The 17,512-nt window shown below is 46.1% G+C and overlaps 1 protein-coding gene across 3 annotated transcripts; it reads left to right on the forward strand.

Moving 5' to 3' along the window:
- Window positions 1-518: 518 nt before the first annotated feature.
- On the forward strand, window positions 519-14,146 carry NME1 (NME/NM23 nucleoside diphosphate kinase 1). 3 transcript variants are annotated; one of them, XM_061176618.1, is made up of 6 exons: window positions 519-630; window positions 2,835-2,912; window positions 8,899-9,028; window positions 12,086-12,187; window positions 13,237-13,349; window positions 13,840-14,146. In XM_061176618.1, exons 3-6 carry the CDS (start codon window positions 8,903-8,905, stop codon window positions 13,955-13,957), a joined length of 459 nt encoding a protein of 152 aa, XP_061032601.1. In that variant the 5' UTR covers window positions 519-630; window positions 2,835-2,912; window positions 8,899-8,902; the 3' UTR covers window positions 13,958-14,146. The 3 variants fall into 3 exon arrangements, with proteins under 3 accessions (XP_061032601.1, XP_061032600.1, XP_061032599.1); XM_061176617.1 differs by having other exon boundaries at window positions 2,853-2,912; XM_061176616.1 differs by lacking the exon at window positions 2,835-2,912.
- Window positions 14,147-17,512: the final 3,366 nt, after the last annotated feature.

Consider the following 17,512-nt stretch of genomic DNA (forward strand, 5'->3'; position numbering starts at 1 on the left):
CTTTAACCTTTAGTTTACTGCTTCAATCTTCCTTCCGCCCTTGCCCTGCTTTTTCTTAACAGCATTTGCGTACTATGATATATTTCATATTAATTTGCTCATTTATTTATTGTTTGTCCCCATTCCCAACCCCATAACCAGCTCCAACAAAGTTTACTGCTATACACCAGACCCTGAAACAATGCCTGCCACACAGAAGGTACTCGATAAAAAATCTGCTTGACAGGCTGGAAAGAATGAGTAAATGTAAAACGAGGGCGACTGTCTACTTTTAGGTCAGGCGCTCGTTCAGACTCAATGAAAAGTGTGAGCGCCACCTCTCGGGAAGCCAATTTGCTCGAGAAAAAAGACAGTCACAGAATCTTAAGGAAAAAACAAAAGATGGCGATAGCCAACCAGAACAGCAGGAAAAAACAGTACCGGAAGTTGAACTTTGGAAATTGCTCCCTAGAATGACACCCGACTGTCGGGAGGAAGCGTAGGCGAGTGGTGTTCTGCAGAATGCGCCCTCCCGCAGCCGATCTGGGCAGAAGCGTTCCGCGAGGGCGGGTGCCGGGAACCACGAGGGGCGGGGTCGCGTTTGCGGTGCCGGTGGCAGCAGAAGGAGTTGAAGCCCAAGTAGCCGGATTGGTGAGAAGGGTTCGGGGTACTGAGAGGAAAGGGAGAGGAAGGGGGTCCGGGGAGGGGGAGGTGAAGAGGTCGGATGAGTTCCGCTCTGAGAGGTGGCCAGGGTGATCGGGTGGGAGGGAAGCGCCTGTCGACAGGTGCAAACCTGTCAGCTCACGTCCCACGTCACGTGGACTCACCTTTGTCCGTGGCTGCTTTTCCCATTAGTCCGCGACCGTAGGGGTTGTGCCTTATTTGTTTCTGTCTAGTGCAGTGCTGGGCTCTGAATGAATGACAGGTGTGTGTCAGGTGGATGTGGAGGACACTTACAGGGACTGTTTGTCGCTCCTTAGCTCCATTTTCTCCTGGGGAATCCATGCTTGTCTCCAGCTTCCACTGGGAGTTCTCCGCCAGTTCTTGGGCTTTGTCTCTTTTTCTTGGAGGTGTAGGGTGATTATCATTTAAGACATTTTCTTTGCTCTTATTGAGTGCTAGGCCCTGTGGCTAGGTACCAGGGACAGACACAGAAGTAATCCATCCGTGTATACAGGCGGCAGGCCAGTGGAGAGACAGATAAACAGAAAATTCAAACATATTGTTAAGGTGCTGAAATAAGAGGTAAGCTAAAGTACAGGAAGATAGAGCCAGGAGGTGGTGCTGTTATCCACAGAGGGATTGACTTTCAAGGTGAAGGGACTCCTTTCTCATCTTATGGAGACAGAGCAGGTCCTGAGCCCGATCTTTTTCTCTGTAAAAGGAAAAGTCTGGAATAGATACTTTCTAGGCTTCCTTCCAGCATGATGTCGCATATCAGATATTACTCATGGCAATAGTTCTCCCGCAGTCCACCGTTTACTGGTTAGTCAGAATATTCATTACATCTCATGATATAGCATAAGTTGCATAGCGTTGGGAAATCTGGATTTTGGTCCTCATTCGGGTGCTCTAGATCTGTTTCCTCATTTGTAAAAGAAGGGGATTGTAATGAAATAATCTGTAAAACCTCTTCTAGTTCTAATACCATGACTGTGGCAGTAGGTCAAACCATATTTTAGACTGCCCTGTACCAGACATCACTTTCACATTATCACTGTAGTGTCCCTCATCTGGATAATTGAGAGATAGTGTCTTTTTTTTTTTTTTTTTTTTACATCCCCTGCCTTAGTTCTGCCACAGTATTGGGTACACAGTAGATGCTTATGTTAGTTCAAAAACTGGCTCCTGTACACAGAAGGAAAGGAGAGACTGAAGAAAGGCAGACCACTCCAGATTGGTAGGTGACAGGTGTCATGAGCAACGGAGCTTGAGGCCTGTCTTGGGTGGTTGCAAGACAAGTAGATCTCTGCTCTCGCCCACCAGAATTTTGAAAGTATACGTAGAGGCCTTAACTAGGTACAGTCACATGTTCAGTTCACATGGTCTCAACAACACCTTACTCTCTCAAGGCTGTGTCCTTTGAACAGCCCCTACTGTGGGGACAGTAGGCAGAGTGTACATTCCAAGGACAGGGGTGGGGGTGAGGAGCCTCCAGTTTCTGGGTTCAGCTGAAGGGTCAGCTGATAGTTATGACCTCCTCCAGTACTCCACCGCTTGTGACTGGCTCTTACAGTCTCACCCCCTCTCCTTCTGCAGGGTCAGAAGTGTGCTTGAGAGGTCAGCAAGGGGTTCTGCCAGCATGGCGGTGGCTCGTTTGGCAGCTGTCTGACTGCAGTGGAGGCAGATGCCACAGCAACAGTATAGAGGCACATCCAAGAGAAAACATGGATTAAGATGATTCCCAAAATAAGTAACAGTTTTCTCTATGAAGAGCCCCATAATCTGAACCATTGATTTCCTGCATCCCCTTATGAGGCAGTAATAATGTCAAGGCTCTTCTGTTTTGGAGGACAGCTTTTCTCATGAAAGATATTTCAGTGATTGGTAAAGAAAGGCTTTGCAGGCTGTCATTTAAGGCTTGCTGGGTGAAGTTGGTAAGGGCTTCTCTGTATGCTATAATGTCCTCCAGGCCAATGGAGGGGAGAAAGATGGTGGCTAAATGATTGTACCAGTAGAAAACGGAATGTGCCCATCTGGCCTGGAGGAGAGGGAGGTTGGTGGCTTTAGGAACTTGACCCGGTTGTACATACCATACATATTGGCCGGGGCAGGCAGCACTGTTAAGCGTGAGGAGGTGGACTGGGGGCAGGATATGCCAGACCAGAAACCCCACCTTCTCCCCTCTTTCAAAGGTGCATGTTTCATTCCAGCTGTAGCACATTTCAACAGTCCGGCTTGCAGTAGGACAGCAGGATCCCAGTGGAGATTGAGTAAGTCTCCCTTACCCAGAGGTGTGAATTCACCCATCCCGGTGAGACATCCCATTGCAAATTCCAGTAGATAACTCCTTTCCCAGGTATGATGGGGCTTGGTGTTCTCAGCAGCACAGCACATTGATCCACAGAGAAAGTTGGGGTAGTGGCTGTTTCCCAAGACTTCCTTACTTGTATGGCATTGGGTGTCTTGTCAGGGGTCCCCAGTCTGGTATTTGGGGCCGTAGGTTCTACTGGTTGATCATTCAAATGTATCAAAATCTGGGACAGTACTTTAGTCCACCTGGCCAAGGTGGTTTTACCTTTTAGTAATTTAATCTGCTGCTTTACTATTCCATTTTTCCTTTCTGCCAGTCCTCCTGCCTGTGGGTTATAGGGGAGATGGAACTTCCATTTGATGTCATATTCTTTTGCCCAGTCATGACCTTTGAAATATAACCCCCAATCACTGTCTATTCAACAAAGGTATCCATACATGGTCTTAGCTTCTCTAATCCCCTGATAGTGGCAGCCTGGTTTGTGAGGCAACAGGGGACAGCTTGGATTGGGCCAGATGCAGTGTCCACACAAACCAGAGCATATTTAGAACCCTCACTAGGAGGGAGGGGGCCAGTATAATCCATTGGCCAATTTCACATCAGTTGGGAGCTCTGGTGGGCGGCCCCAGACTCCTTTGGCAGTTGCCTTGGGTGTTGTTTAGAACACACAGGACATGCTATTACTGCATTAACTGAGTCACTGTATTTCAAAGGCAGTCCAGCATCCTTGGCAATATGTCATCCCCCTGGGCACTTCAGTGTTCCCTCTTCCTATGCACCCAAGGGTCAGTTGCTAGGACTCATTTCTGGCCTAGGGCATCAGCTTCCTGATTGCCAGAGGATGTCAGTGCCTTATGAGCCAGGGTGTGGAAGACAGTGAGGAGTGCCTCAGACTCTTGCAGGTGAACCCAAATGTCTTTTTACATATCCAGACCCCACAAGGCTTATTTATGATCATTCACCCCTTGTCTTTCCATTGTCTAAGCCATAGGGTCAATCCCTTTAGAACAGCCCAACTGTCAGTGCAAAGCATTAATGGCCAGGGCTCACCAACCCACTGGAGGCTGCAGTTTGTTCCTCTTTCCAGGCATGTGTATACCAGGCATCAGTGGGAATTTCCCGCACTCCCTCTCTACAGGCCGACACAGGAAGAGGGCCAGGACATTTGGAGGATCTACATTCTCTACAGGGCCTAGGAGCACCCACATTTCTAGACAGCGGGCCGGTGGTAGGGTACTCCTCTGCTGCAAATAGACGTGTCGTTTAGTCAGTGTGGGGGGTTTGAGCCATGGCAGAGGTGGGTAGATGGAACATATTCTGCACAACCCCTTCAAAGGAAGGGAAGTTCTTACCATGATGTGCTGTTGCTTTGTGAGCGGCTGTGCCCGGAGGAATGCTGTGTACACTGCTAGAAGCTGTTACTCTGCGGGGGTGTATTGGGTTTCTGCCCCCTTCCAGGGACCAGAAATCCTAGGGGTACTCTCTTTCTGTTGTCTCTCCCACAGTGCCCAACCCAGATCTTGTGGAGTCACAGACACATCTAACTCAAATGGTAGTCCGGGTTGGGAGATGCCCAGAACTTTAATTTGCTTCACTAATATTTTTGCCATCTGAAAGGCGGCTTGCTGCTCTAATCCCCAGTCCCACGTATGCCCTCTCATTACCAGGTGGTATAAGGGATGGAGGCACTGTGCCAGATGGGGAGTAAAAGTCCTCCAAAACCCCCAAATTCCTACCAAGGCTTGCACCTCTTTCACATTCTTAGGGGTTCGGTAGGCTTGTACATTATCAATGACAACTTCTGGGACAACTTGAATCTTACCCAAACGAAGGACGGCCAGAAACTTTACTGTGGTGCCTGGGCCTTGAATTTTCTGTGGATTCACTGCCCATCCTCTCCCTCACAGATGTTCCAGCAAAGCCTGCAGAGTGCCCTGCAGCAGGGGCAAGTCTTCACATGTGAACATTATATCATCACTGTAATGGGCCCGTTTTACTGAAGTGGGGAAGGGGAACAGGCGCAGGTCTTGGGCTATCATCCCATGACATGTGGTGAGGCTGTGCAGGTAGCCGTGAGGAAGTCCTTGAAACGTCCATTACTGCCCCTCTCACATGAAGGCAAATTGATCTTAGGTATCAGAAACCTAGGCTTGTTGAAGTTTTTCCATAAAAGTCCTTGAATATGAAGCACTTTTGCAGGAACAGTTTTGCAAAACCATCAGAGTACGGCAATGACTGTAAATGAAAAAAGACTTTAAAATGGCCATGGTTAAAGATCTGATGAGAGGGCTTCCCTGGTGGCGCAGTGGTTGAGAATCTGCCTGCCAATGCAGGGGACATGGGTTCGAGCCCTGGTCTGGGAAGATCCCACAGGCCGCGGAGCAACTGGGCCCGTGAGCCACAACTGCTGAGCCTGCGCGTCTGGAGCCTGTGCCCCGCAACGGGAGGGGCCGCGATAGTGAGAGGCCTGCGCACCACGATGAAGAGTGGCCCCCGCTTGCCGCAACTAGAGAAAGCCCTCGCACGAAACGAAGACCCAACACAGCTAAAAATAAATAAATAAATAAATAAATAGAGTAGCTATTAATTTAAAAAAAAAGATCTGATGAGAGTTCATTATAATACAGTTGACAAGGGAATTTCATTGTTTTTGTGACATACATTTTAAAATTATAACTAATAACATCATACCGGGACACATCAGATTTTTAGGAATTTCATACAAATATAGCCCAAAGAAAGTTTAACATCACTTCTTTTTTTTTTTTAATTTAATTAATTAATTAATTTATATTTCTTTTTGGCTGCGTTGGGTCTTCGTTGCTGTACGCGGGCTCTCCCTAGTTGTGGCGAGCGGGGGCCACCCTTCCCTGCGGTGCGCGGGTCTCTCACTGTGGTGGCCCCTCCCGTTGCAGAGCACGGGCTCCAGGTGCGTGGGCCTCAGCAGTCGTGGCACGCGGGCTCAGCAGTTGTGGCTCACGGGCTGTAGAGCGCAGGCTCCGTAGTTGTGGTGCACAGGCCCAGCCGCTCCGCAGCATGTGGGATCCTCCCGGACTAGGGCTTGAACCCGTGTGCCCTGCATTGGCAGGCGGACTCCCAACCACTGCGCCACCAGGGAAGTCCCTAACATCACTTCTTATTTGACAGTGTTTCCCATATAATTTAATATATCAAATAGGCTAATTAGTTTAGCCTATTTTATAAGGAAAGAGAATACGTCTTTTGAGATGTTCCAGGGGCCCTCTGGAAAATCCCAAAGTTAGTTCTAGGTCAGCATAACTTTATTTAGAATTAGATTTTGGGAGAGCTTGTCAAAAATACCAAAAGGTTTTAAAACACTAGATTAAATAGGATCTTAGCTCACTGTGAAACAATACTTAGTTATCTATTTAACTTAAGTGACAAAGACTCCAAAGGCAAATACAGATAGTTACATAATTATAAAAAAAACTTAGCTCTTTTAATAGAGTAGATTCAGTTTTCTTAAGTAATTGAAGATGTGATAAAGACAACATGAAGCACAAGAAATTATTTGGGTAAAACCACAGAATCTTTTTTTCTGGGCAGGTTACTCAAAAGGTAAAGAAAAACCTCTTACAGTCCCATAAGGAACAGACCAATAGTCCAACAAAACTTTGTCCTTTGAGCAGATGAAAGAAAATTGTTTCAGCTTTATATAAGTACACTATTGATATCAAAGCTTATTTTTCTTTAGGCCAACTAAATAGAGCTCTTTTACAAATTAATTTTGACAATACTCTCTGGAGATAGAAAAACATCACCTATATATAACAAATCCATAGACGTACGAACATACTGACAGACACAAACAGAGAATCCATAGCTTTCTCTCTAGAACTTTAGCCATGAATCAAGTATCCACTCACATGGCTGAAGCCTTTTACTAATATTTGTGGAGAAGATTTTAAAAATTTGGGAATTCCCTGGTGGTCCAGTAGTTAGTACTCTACGCTTCCACTGCAGGGGGAATGGGTTTGATCCCTGGTTGGGGAACTAAGATCCCTCAAGCCGCGCAGCGTGGCCAAAAAAAAAAAAAATTTGTACTTGCCCTTGATGAATAATCTTAGGGAAACTGTGGACAAGATTTTGTGTGGGGGTGTTCCTATAGCAGTCTGTGTTTTCACCACTGCCCCCCCTTTTTCTTTGGTCTGTGGGCAGTGTTTTAGTTATTTCCTGTTGTGTTTACATTTCAAAGACATGTTAAGATTTATAACTTCAAGGAACAGAGAAAGAATGCAAGTTTTCTCTTAAGAGTTTTGGGGTGTATTTCTCTATTATCAGAAGTCTAGGGTAATTACTATTTAAAGTTTTTCTTGGGGGCTTCCCTGGTGGCGCAGTGGTTAAGAATCCGCCTGCCAATGCAGGGGACACAGGTTCAAGCCCTGGTCCAGGAAGATCCCACATGCCGCGGAGCAACTAAACCTGTGCGCCACAACTATTGAGACTGCGCTCTAGAGCCCGTGAGCCACAACTACTGAGCCCGTGTGCCACAACTACTGAAGCCCGCGTGCCTAGAGCCTGTGCTCTGCAACAAGAGAAGCCACTGCAATGAGAAACCCGTGCACCACAACAAAGAGTAGCCCCCACTCGCTGTAACTAGAGAAAGCCTGCGTGCAGCAACTAAGACCCAATGCAACCAAAAATAAGTAAATAAAAATAAAATTTAAAAAAAAATTGTAAAGTTTTTCTTTGTATTAGGCGTTGGACAGCATGGGGCGCTTCATCTGTTTCATTGTCAGTCACCACAACAGCCTCCCCTTTGTGCTCCTCACTTTCCCAGGGATTCTGTCTCTTAGTGTCCTAATCAGGCTTTGTCACAGCACTTGGACATTAATCTGCAGCAGCTTGTGCTCTCCTAGCTTTGCCATATGACAAGCTAAGATCTCCAACTTACAATCCTGCTCTCTCATCTTGTCTGCCAGCCCCAAAGCTGGCAGAGCAGTGGACACCTGCACATTCTTCTCTAACTTCAGCTCTTCTTCCAACTGTCTAACTCGAGCTTCAGCCTCTAGTTGTGCATCTGTGGCCAGTGGCCTGCCCTCAGTAGAGGCCAGCCCACTGTGGCAGCCATTCATTTCCCTTCTTTGCTGCTCTGTGTAGTTTCTCTAACAAATGCACTAAAGTAGCCGGTGTTCTTGGGGCATCCTTGTTTTCATGTGGTGGTCCACAAGTATCAAACATACAGGCCACCCTCCCCACATAGAGGTCGATGTTCAGCTTGGGATTTCCCCCAGGGATGCCTCTTTCCCAAGGCACATCTCTTCAGTCTCCTGGCTGGCTCACAAATTGTTAGTCCACACACTGGCCCCTGTACAGAGAGGACCAGGAGAGACCAAAGAGGTAGACCACTCCAGGTTGGAAGGTAGCAGTTTTAATAAGTAAGGGAACATACATATGAGGCTTGTCTTGGCTGGCTGCATTATACCCACCCACCAGAATCTTAAAGTTTATATAGTTTATATAGTTTATATAAACTTATATAGTTTAACTGGGTTCAGTCACATGTTCAGTCCAGATGGTCTCAACAACACCTTACTCTCTCAAGGCTGTGTCCTTGTAGCGGCTCCTACTGTGGGAACAGTGTACAGAGTGTATATTCCAGGGACAGGAAAGGGGTGAGGAGCCTCCGATTGCCTGAGTCCAGATCGAGGGTGAACTGGCAGTCATGTCCTCTTGACATGACTTAATAGAAGCTTATTAAATCAAATGAAATAGAAATTATAGGCCCTGCTTTTGGACCCTTCCCCACTCTGGGATATTAGTTCATAGATGAGGGGACTGAGGAGGAATTAGGTTTTACTAGAGAGTCCTGGAGTTGACGTTGCAGATTTAAACCAGCTTTATGGAGGTAATCCTCTTGAGAACAATAATGATGTAGGCAGGATATTCAGTGTTGTTTCATCCCTCCACCTGTCTATCCCCAGGACCATGGCCAATAGCGAGCGCACCTTCATTGCCATCAAGCCTGATGGAGTCCAGCGGGGCCTTGTGGGAGAGATCATCAAGCGTTTTGAGCAGAAGGGATTCCGCCTTGTTGCCATGAAATTCATGCAGGTAAGTGGACTTCATTCTTGCTATTTCTATTATTTCATAGAAGTAGGAGAACATCGTATGTCAGCCTCTCTGTTTCTCCCTTCAGCTTGTTTTAGACGTCTCCATTTAGGGTGAACACAAATGTCCTAAAACCCGGAAACTCCTCAGTGGCATCTCCGCTGAGTCTTGGAGCAAAAAAGTTATTTGCGACTTTCAGAAGTAGCCTCCCTTTTCTCTTGGCAATGCAGGGTTCCACGTATTACTGCAGCACTGTGATTTCTGACTCAAAGCCTTGGGCATGTTTGAGCTCCTGTTCATGAGCTTCCTGAGCAGATAATTTTAGAGACCACCCCCCCTCTCCTCCCCACTGTCCCCACCGTTTGAGGCAGGTTGTTTTTCAGCAAGGAAGTCTTTCTATCATTGTTTAGCACCTGCCTACTGTCTAGCATATATTAGGTGCCATCAGGGCATGTAGGGGAAAGTTGTGATTTTGCCCTTGGGGCGGCCCACCTGAAACAGCAGAGGGCAGACACACTTGCAAGATACCTACAGAACAATATTTCAAAAAATGCAAAGGATTGATTGACCAAGAACCCGTCTTCAAACAGACCTGGGAAATAAGAATTTAAATTCTCAAAGCAAATACATTAGGGGATCATCTTTTTTTCCTATTAAGAGTCAACTTTAATGAATGAATCAGAAAAAAAAGAGGGGGGGTGGTCATGCAGCTTGTGGGATCTTAGTTCCCTGACCAGGGATCGAACCTTGGCCCTGGCAGTAAAAGCGCCAAGTTCTAACCACTGGGTCGCCAGGGAATTTTAAATTTAGTTTGATTTGCATTTTAGTTCCTGTGTGATGTTTTAGAAAAACTGTGTTAATATAAAAGGGAGAAGACTGATGTTAATGCTGAGGGGAGAGTGTGATAGAATGATTAGAGCCAGGTATTGGACAAGCAGTGCTTTCCAGAGAGTTTGTATATTAAATTAGGTTTTTTTTTTTAATACAACTTTATTGGAGTATAATTGCTTCACAATACCGTGTTAGTTTCTGTTGCACAACAAAGTGAATCAGCCATATGCATACACATGTCCCCATATCCCCTCCCTCTTGAGCCTCCCTCCCATCCTTCCTATGCCACCTCTCTAGGTCATCGCAAAGCACTAAGCCTATCTCCCTGTGTTATGCTGCTGCTTCCCACCAGCCAACTATTTTACATTCGGTACTGTATACATGTCAATGCTACTCTCACTTTGCCCCAGCTTCGACCTCCCACCCCATGTCATCAAGTCCATTCTCTATGTCTACCTCTTTATTCCTGCCTTGCAACTAGGTTCATCAGTTTTGAAGGTAAAGTGAAATCAAAGTATTGTTGATCGGATATTTACCACGTGCTGGGCACATGTGTTTTTTCATCTAGCTCTCATGACAACCCAGAGAGGTACTTATTCCTTTTCCCGTGGTTGTTAGTGATAGGAAGCTGAGGCTTGGAGAAGTTAAGTAACGTGTGGTTATCCAGTCAGTGATGCAGCTGGTTAAGTAATGTGTGGTTATACAGTCAGTGATGCAGCTGGGATTTTAACCCAGGTCTCTCTGACCCCTAAGTGCATACATTTTGTCCTTTACACTGAGTTTCCTATCACGGGCATGGACTTGGTGAAGAATGGGAGGAGGGGTAGCTGCCATGAACCTACAGCGTTATTTATTTATTTATTTATTTAAAAAATTTTTCAAAAAAATAGATTTAATTATTTATTTATTTATTTATTTTGGCGGCATTGGGTCTTCATTGCGCGGGCTTTCTCTAGTTGCCGCGAGCGGGGGCTACTCTTCGTTGCGGTGTGAGGGCTTCTCATTGCGGTTGCTTCTCTTGTTGCGGAGCACAGGCTCTAGGCGCACAGGCTTCAGTAGTTGTGGCGCACGGGCTTAGTTGCTCCGTGGCATGTGGGATCTTCCTGGACCGGGGCTTGAACCCGTGTCCCCTGAATTGGCAGGCGGGCTCGTAACCACTACTCCACCAGGGAAGCCCCTACAGGGTTATTTAAATGTGGAGGAAGGTGAGGGAAGACTTGAGCCCCCTCCCCACTTGCCCCCCCCCAAAAAAAACCCCTGTGACCTGTTTTGCAGAGTAAAGATAATCAGAACCAATTAATACAATTAAAAGAGTGTTCTGGTAAGGGAAGGTAATCAGTGTGTTAGGAGACTACCACCACAAGTCTTCCATTTGGATTGAAAGGGATAGGTCAGGGTGAACACTAACACGGAGTGATGACGTGGTTGTGTAATTTTACTTTGGCAAGTGACAGTCAACTGGGGGCTGAATGATAGGATGTTCAGGATGTGCTTTTCAGCAGCAAATCCCCACATTTGTGTGTATCACTGAAGTGTGCAGTATGCTGTATGATGCAGTACCACAGAACTGGGAAAGCTAAGGGTCCTCATTAGATCCTTAAAAGCTTGTATATGGTAGGGAAGAGGGAACACAGCTGAGTCGAGTTGGCATTGCTAAGCAGATCGTTTGCTCTCTACCTAACTTGATTTGTTCCCAGATACCAGCCTTGCAATGTGAAAGATTCTAATTCATTCTTCAGTAAAATTACTTATTGCTAGATGTCATGTACTTTTGAGTGGTTTGCAAATACCCGTGGTAATTGCATGGTCACCACACTGGGCCTTTATTCTCTGAATAAATATGAAGAGAAATGGCCTGGTTCAGTTTGCTTCTCATCCAATGCTGAGACCACCTCCCTGTAACATTTTAGTTGAGGCTTGCTTGGAAGTGGAAATTTATTGTATTGTCAGTTTTCCTGTGTAAAATACCATGGCTGGATTCAATTCTAATGTTCCGTAATTTTATGCTGATCAGTCAAGGACAGTAGGGGGAAAATTGGTACAAAGCTGAAGCACTTTTAGTCCCTGTCACTTCTTCCCTTTGGTAAAGTCAAGAGTGAATTGGGTTATAATAGAACAAGTGAGCTGAGAGCTCAGTTTTAAACAGCAGGATGGGTAAGTGGGAAATAACTAAATTGCTGGTTCTTAGATAGTTTTGGGATCAATTTTCTTCTCTATCTTGTGGGATAGGCTTCTGAAGACCTTCTCAAGGAGCACTATATTGACCTGAAGGACCGTCCATTCTTTGCTGGCCTGGTGAAATACATGCACTCAGGGCCAGTGGTTGCCATGGTGAGTGTAACATGTGTGGGATGTTGATGTGAATGACTCAGTTGGGAGTGAAGAGTGAATATTGTGATTCTTGCTTCTAATGCCAGGTCCTCATTGATGCAGAGGATTCTGAGGCTAGGGCATTGGACACTTAGGGTATGAGTCAGCTCTCTGGCTCACCAAAGACAAAATACATTTGCTTGCTGAACTGAAGACTCACATCTGGGAGAAATCAGGAGAGATATGCCTGATTGTAAGCTCCTGGAGGTGAGGGAGACTGTGTCTTGTTTATTGCAGTGATTCTTCTCTTAGTATGTATTGGTTGTCATCTTTGTGCCAGGCTCTTTTAGACACTGGGGATACAATCATGAATGAGACAAAATAGGTAACTGTTTTCATAACTTTCCTTGCCTACGTATCCTGAAAAGGGAGGATGGGCAGATAGTAAAGAAACCAAAAAACATACATATATCAGCTAATGATTAGTGATATGCACAGAAATGAAATAGGATTATGTGATAACAAGTGAGCGCTTTAGACTGGGTGGTCAAGAAACGTGATTTTTCAAGCTGAGATCTGGATGAGAAGGAGCCGGCCATGTACAAATTCACAGTGAAGAGCATTCTCAACCATGAAAATAGCATGTGCAAAGGACCTGGGGTGGGGGACTTTTTGAGGTACAGAAAGACGCTTGGAGTAAGTGAAGCCTGGTGGGTGAAAGGAAAGGTTGGATGAGGTTAATTCATAGGCACAGGCAGAGGCCGGATTATGTAGGGCTGTCTCGGCCCTGTACTTCCTGAGTGCTGGGAAGCTATGGGAGGTTTCTACACTTGGTTTTTAGAAAGGCCACTCTGTGTCAAGAATGGATTGTAGAAAGGCAAGAGGAGGGCAGGGAGACCAATATTCCCAGTGCTGGAACACTTAGATGCCCCATAAATATTTGTTCAATGAATGAATGTCATTTTAAGGGGGGGCTTTTTCTTTTTCTTTTTTTTTTGGAATTAATAGTTTTCAGATTTTCTGCTAAGATTGGTTTTCTTCCTTGACCATATCTTCTTTTGTCCTTGGAGGTCTGGGAGGGGCTGAATGTTGTGAAGACAGGTCGAGTGATGCTTGGGGAGACCAACCCTGCGGACTCCAAGCCTGGGACCATCCGTGGGGACTTCTGCATCCAAGTTGGCAGGTGAGAGTTGGTGCATTTTACTCTTTTCTAAAATCCAAGTTAGGTGCCACAAGAATTTGGGTTTCTGAAGCTGAGGGTAGACATGATACCATATACAGAGCAATTTGTAATCAGAGTTTATTGTTTTCCTCCTTCTTAATTGGTGTTTGGCTTTGCAGGCCCTCTGCCTTTGGTCATCAACATCACTGTGGTTGTGCCTTTGTTGTGAGAGTAGAACCTGGTACAATGCGCTTTGCTGGCCAGAGTCCTTCCTGAGGCTCCCACTGCTTGCATCAGTGTTGCTAGGAGGGCTGGATGTGGAGAGGGCATTCTTTATCCTTACATTAATGGCAGTCATGGGTTTTTTCTTTTGCCATGGAATAATGTACATGGAGCTTTGGGTTTTTCTGCTCTGGTGGCTGTAGGCTTTCTGGCAATGGAAATGAGGGGAGCTTCTGGGCAGTTTAATCCTTCTGACCTTGGTAATGTGGCCATCTCTTTTCCCATCCAGGAACATTATCCATGGCAGTGATTCTGTGGAGAGTGCAGAGAAGGAGATTGGCTTGTGGTTTCACCCTGAGGAACTGGTGAATTACAAGAGCTGTGCTCAGAACTGGATCTATGAGTGACATGGAAGCAGACTACAGTGCTTGTCCCACCCCAGTTCCCCTCCCTCTCATGGGCGGGGGCCAGGTCATAGCAAATCTAGTTATTTCTGAGAACTTGCTTTTCATCTGGAGGGAAACTCTTGGAGCTGTGGATGCTCCCTGTACAGTGTTATGTGCTATCTATCATCAGATTAAAATGTTTCATCTCAAGGAAGGAGTCATTGAGTAAGGTACTTTGTATTGTTGTATTGCTTTGTATTCTTTTTTCTTTTTCATGTATTCTGGCTAACCTGAGCTAATAGAGAGTGTAAATACTATATAAATTATATTGGCCTGAGAGATCACACATACACACACATTCTTTGCCTGTCCCTCTCTTCCCTCTGCAGTCCACCCACTCTTGGCATTGAGCCAGTCAACAGCTCTCTGTCAGGGATCTGCTAGGTTGCCAAGACTGTCCTATGCATCGAAGATTCCCTGGAAATAAAAGGTACCCTTCCTGCTCTTGAGAAGCTCTCAGGGATTCAGTGGTTGGGGGAGTGTGAGAAGTTGTAACTACTCCAAAGCAAAAAAGCTATGTGGATAGTGGGCCTGGATTTCTGGGATGACCTCAGAAGAAGCAGAAGATATCTTGTAAGTAGTTTTGATTTGTTAGGATATTGATTTGGTTGCTTTAATAGAGACAAGATGGAAATTTACTTATCATTTACTTAAAAGTTCAAACTGGAGATCTGATGTAGATCACTGTGACTATAGTTAACAATACTGTACTATATATTTGAAATTTGCTAAGAGGGTAGATCTGTGTTCTCATCACAAGAAAGAGAGAGATAGAAAGAGATAGAGGGAGGGGAAGGGAGGGAGGGAAGGAAGGAAGGAAGAGAGAGAAAGAAAGGTAGATAGAAAGAAGGAAAGGAAATGGTAACTGTAGGAAGCCATTGTTATGTTAATTAGCTTGATTGTATTAGCTTGCAGCTAGATACAGCCACAGGACTAAGTTCTGGCCAAAGAGACATGAAAAAGTGAAGGTGGTAAATTCAAGGTTGTACCCTGAAAAGGAAGGGATAATCATACTTCCCTTCCCTACTTGCTGGAAGGCGGATATAGGGGTGGTAACCATCTTGGATTGGCTGGAGGGAACTGAATCTCTGGACCACCTCAAGGATCAGAGCCTTACCACCATCACCACTTCTATGTACCGTATGTACCTGCTTAGATTTTTTTCCCCCAGTTTTAATGAGATGTAATTGACAAATAAAATTGTAAGATATTTAAAATGTACAACATGATGATTTGCTATAAGTATACATTGTGAAAGGATTTCTCCCATGGGGGCCACCTTTTGTTCGGGCAGCTGAGGAATAGATGCATTTCTGTTTCATACAAAGAATGGGGAGTGAAATAGAGTACCAGGACTTTGGGGGAATGAATATGTGTGTAGCGAGGCAGGAGGGTCATGAAACTGCACAGCTCATCTCAGGACTTAATGAAGCTCAGGTTCTTTATGTCTTGGCACAGAAGGAATTCAGCAAGAGACAGAGTGATAGGTAAGAAGTATATTTATTAATATAGGACACTTGGGAAGGATACAAGTGGGCAGGCAAGAGGGCTCTTCCCTGAGAACTAAGTGGGCTATGTTTTTATAATCAAAGGAAAAGTGGGGAGGGGAGAAGACCACCTTCTTCCTCTTCCTTTGTAAAGATGTTGCAGGAAAATGGGGTGGGAGAGAATGGTCATGTCCCAGGCCTTGGGCGAGTTCCTGGGACAGGCTGCTAGGTGAGGGTACTTGGCTTTGCGCAGGAAAGAATTCAAGAGCAAGCCATAGTGAAGTGAAAGAGGTTGACTGAGAGAGATACACATTCTGTTACTGAACTTGTGTTCGTGTGCCTGATGCACAGTGAGGCCGGACAATTCCTAAATGTTGGAGTTTGGAGCAGAGAAAGGCTTATTGCAGGGCCATGCAAGGAGACGGGTGGCTCATGCCCCTGAAATCCCCAACTCCCCAAAGGGTTTCAGCAAAGCATTTTTAAAGGCCAGGTTGGTGGGGGTGGGGGATGGGGGTGGGGGGAGGGGGTGGGAGTGGGGGAGGGGGGTTGGGGAGAGGGGGTGGGAGGGGGTGTGTGTGTCACAGGGTATGTGATCAGCTTGTGCACAGTTCTCTAGTTGGTTGATGGTGAAGTAACAAACAGGGTGGTGTCCCGGGGGTTAACATAATCAGTCCTTAGGCTCCAGGAGGCCTGGGGGCTATGTGTTCATGGTCATCAAATAGTTAATATCTTCCATTTGGTGGGGGTTTTCACATCTGTAAAACAACTCAGGAAATGTGCATCAGGTACTATTATCTGGGTACTTCAGAGAGGAGCTAGAGAAGAGGATATGGGGGAAGGGTCTGCCCCAGAAGGCCCCACAGGGTCCTGCTCGGTTACAATTCCATAGACAGAATGCAGTCTGTGTCAGAAGGCAGAGCAGGCCCGAGGTGCAGGGGTGGTTAGTTTTCATGGGCTGGGTAATTCCATAGGCTAACGAGTGGGAGGAATATTCTAACTACCTTGGAGAAGGCTCAGGGGTTTCCAGGATTTGGGCCACCGCCCACTTTTTGGCCTTTATGGTTGGCCTTGGAACTGTCATGGTGCCAGTGGCTGTGTCATTTAGCAGGCTGATGTATTACAGTGAGCGTATAATGAGGCGCAAGTTCTACTGGAAGTTGAATCTTCCACCATCTTGGGCCTAGTCGGTTCTAACCAGTTCTTGTTGTATCCAGTTTTTCTCAAGGGCTGTGTCATTCTTTAAGGATTGTGCCCTGCCCCCTTCCCTCTTCATTTATACCTTCCCCAGTTAAGGACAGTCTTCCCAGGAAGGAAAGGAGAGGTGAAAGGCAGAGGGCTGCTGTTGGCTGTACCGCAAAGTAGTGACCAGACCAAGGGGCATACAGCTCTGCAGAGAAATATCCAGTGAAATTCCCACTCTTTCCCACAATTGACATTTGCTAACCCTGAAAAGGAAGCCCAAATAAAAGTGTACTGCAGATTGAGGTCCAAGGGAACACTGGGTGTCCTTGCTCCAGAATGAAGACTGCTAGTGTACTGTGGTTTAATGCTCTGCAACTAGAAGTTTGGAAAGCCAGCAAGGTGTAATAGAGGCCTGGACTGTCACAGCATCTAACACAGGTTATCAGTGCAGTGCCAGGACCACTAGGGTGATGACACATGATTCCCGTAGTCAGCTCACCGCCCTGAGGAGAGAGACACAGGGGCTCTGCCCATCTCAGGCTGTAAGCACTGCTGGAGGGGTGGGGGTGGGGGTGGGGGTGAGTGTACACTTACTGAGAGGAGGGGCTTGCTGGCTCCTCCAGGGAAGCTGGGCACCACCAAAGGGTGGCTAGTGGTTTGTCAGGCAGAGAAGAGATAGGGATTGTCTGCAAATGTATGACAGGCCTGATTTCTATGAGAGAATCTAGAATCTTGTCAAGGGTGTGTCTCAGGCTGAACTGGCCACACAATGATGCTGGGGGCAGAGATCATCATCTCAGGGTGGGAACAGGGCAGCTTAATTGGGCTGGGAAGGTGGGTGGGGAGA

This window comes from Eubalaena glacialis, chromosome 19, assembly GCF_028564815.1.
Source record: "Eubalaena glacialis isolate mEubGla1 chromosome 19, mEubGla1.1.hap2.+ XY, whole genome shotgun sequence".
NCBI lineage: Eukaryota > Metazoa > Chordata > Mammalia > Artiodactyla > Balaenidae > Eubalaena > Eubalaena glacialis.

Excerpts from the sequence above, each read along its gene's own strand:
- NME1 (XM_061176618.1), top strand. The coding sequence starts at position 8,903 with ATGGCCAATAGCGAGCGCACCTTCATTGCCATCAAGCCTGATGGAGTC. Across the intron at positions 12,188-13,236 it reads CAGGGCCAGTGGTTGCCATG|GTCTGGGAGGGGCTGAATGT; the intron begins GTGAGTGTAACA and ends TTGTCCTTGGAG. Across the intron at positions 13,350-13,839 it reads TTCTGCATCCAAGTTGGCAG|GAACATTATCCATGGCAGTG; the intron begins GTGAGAGTTGGT and ends TTTCCCATCCAG.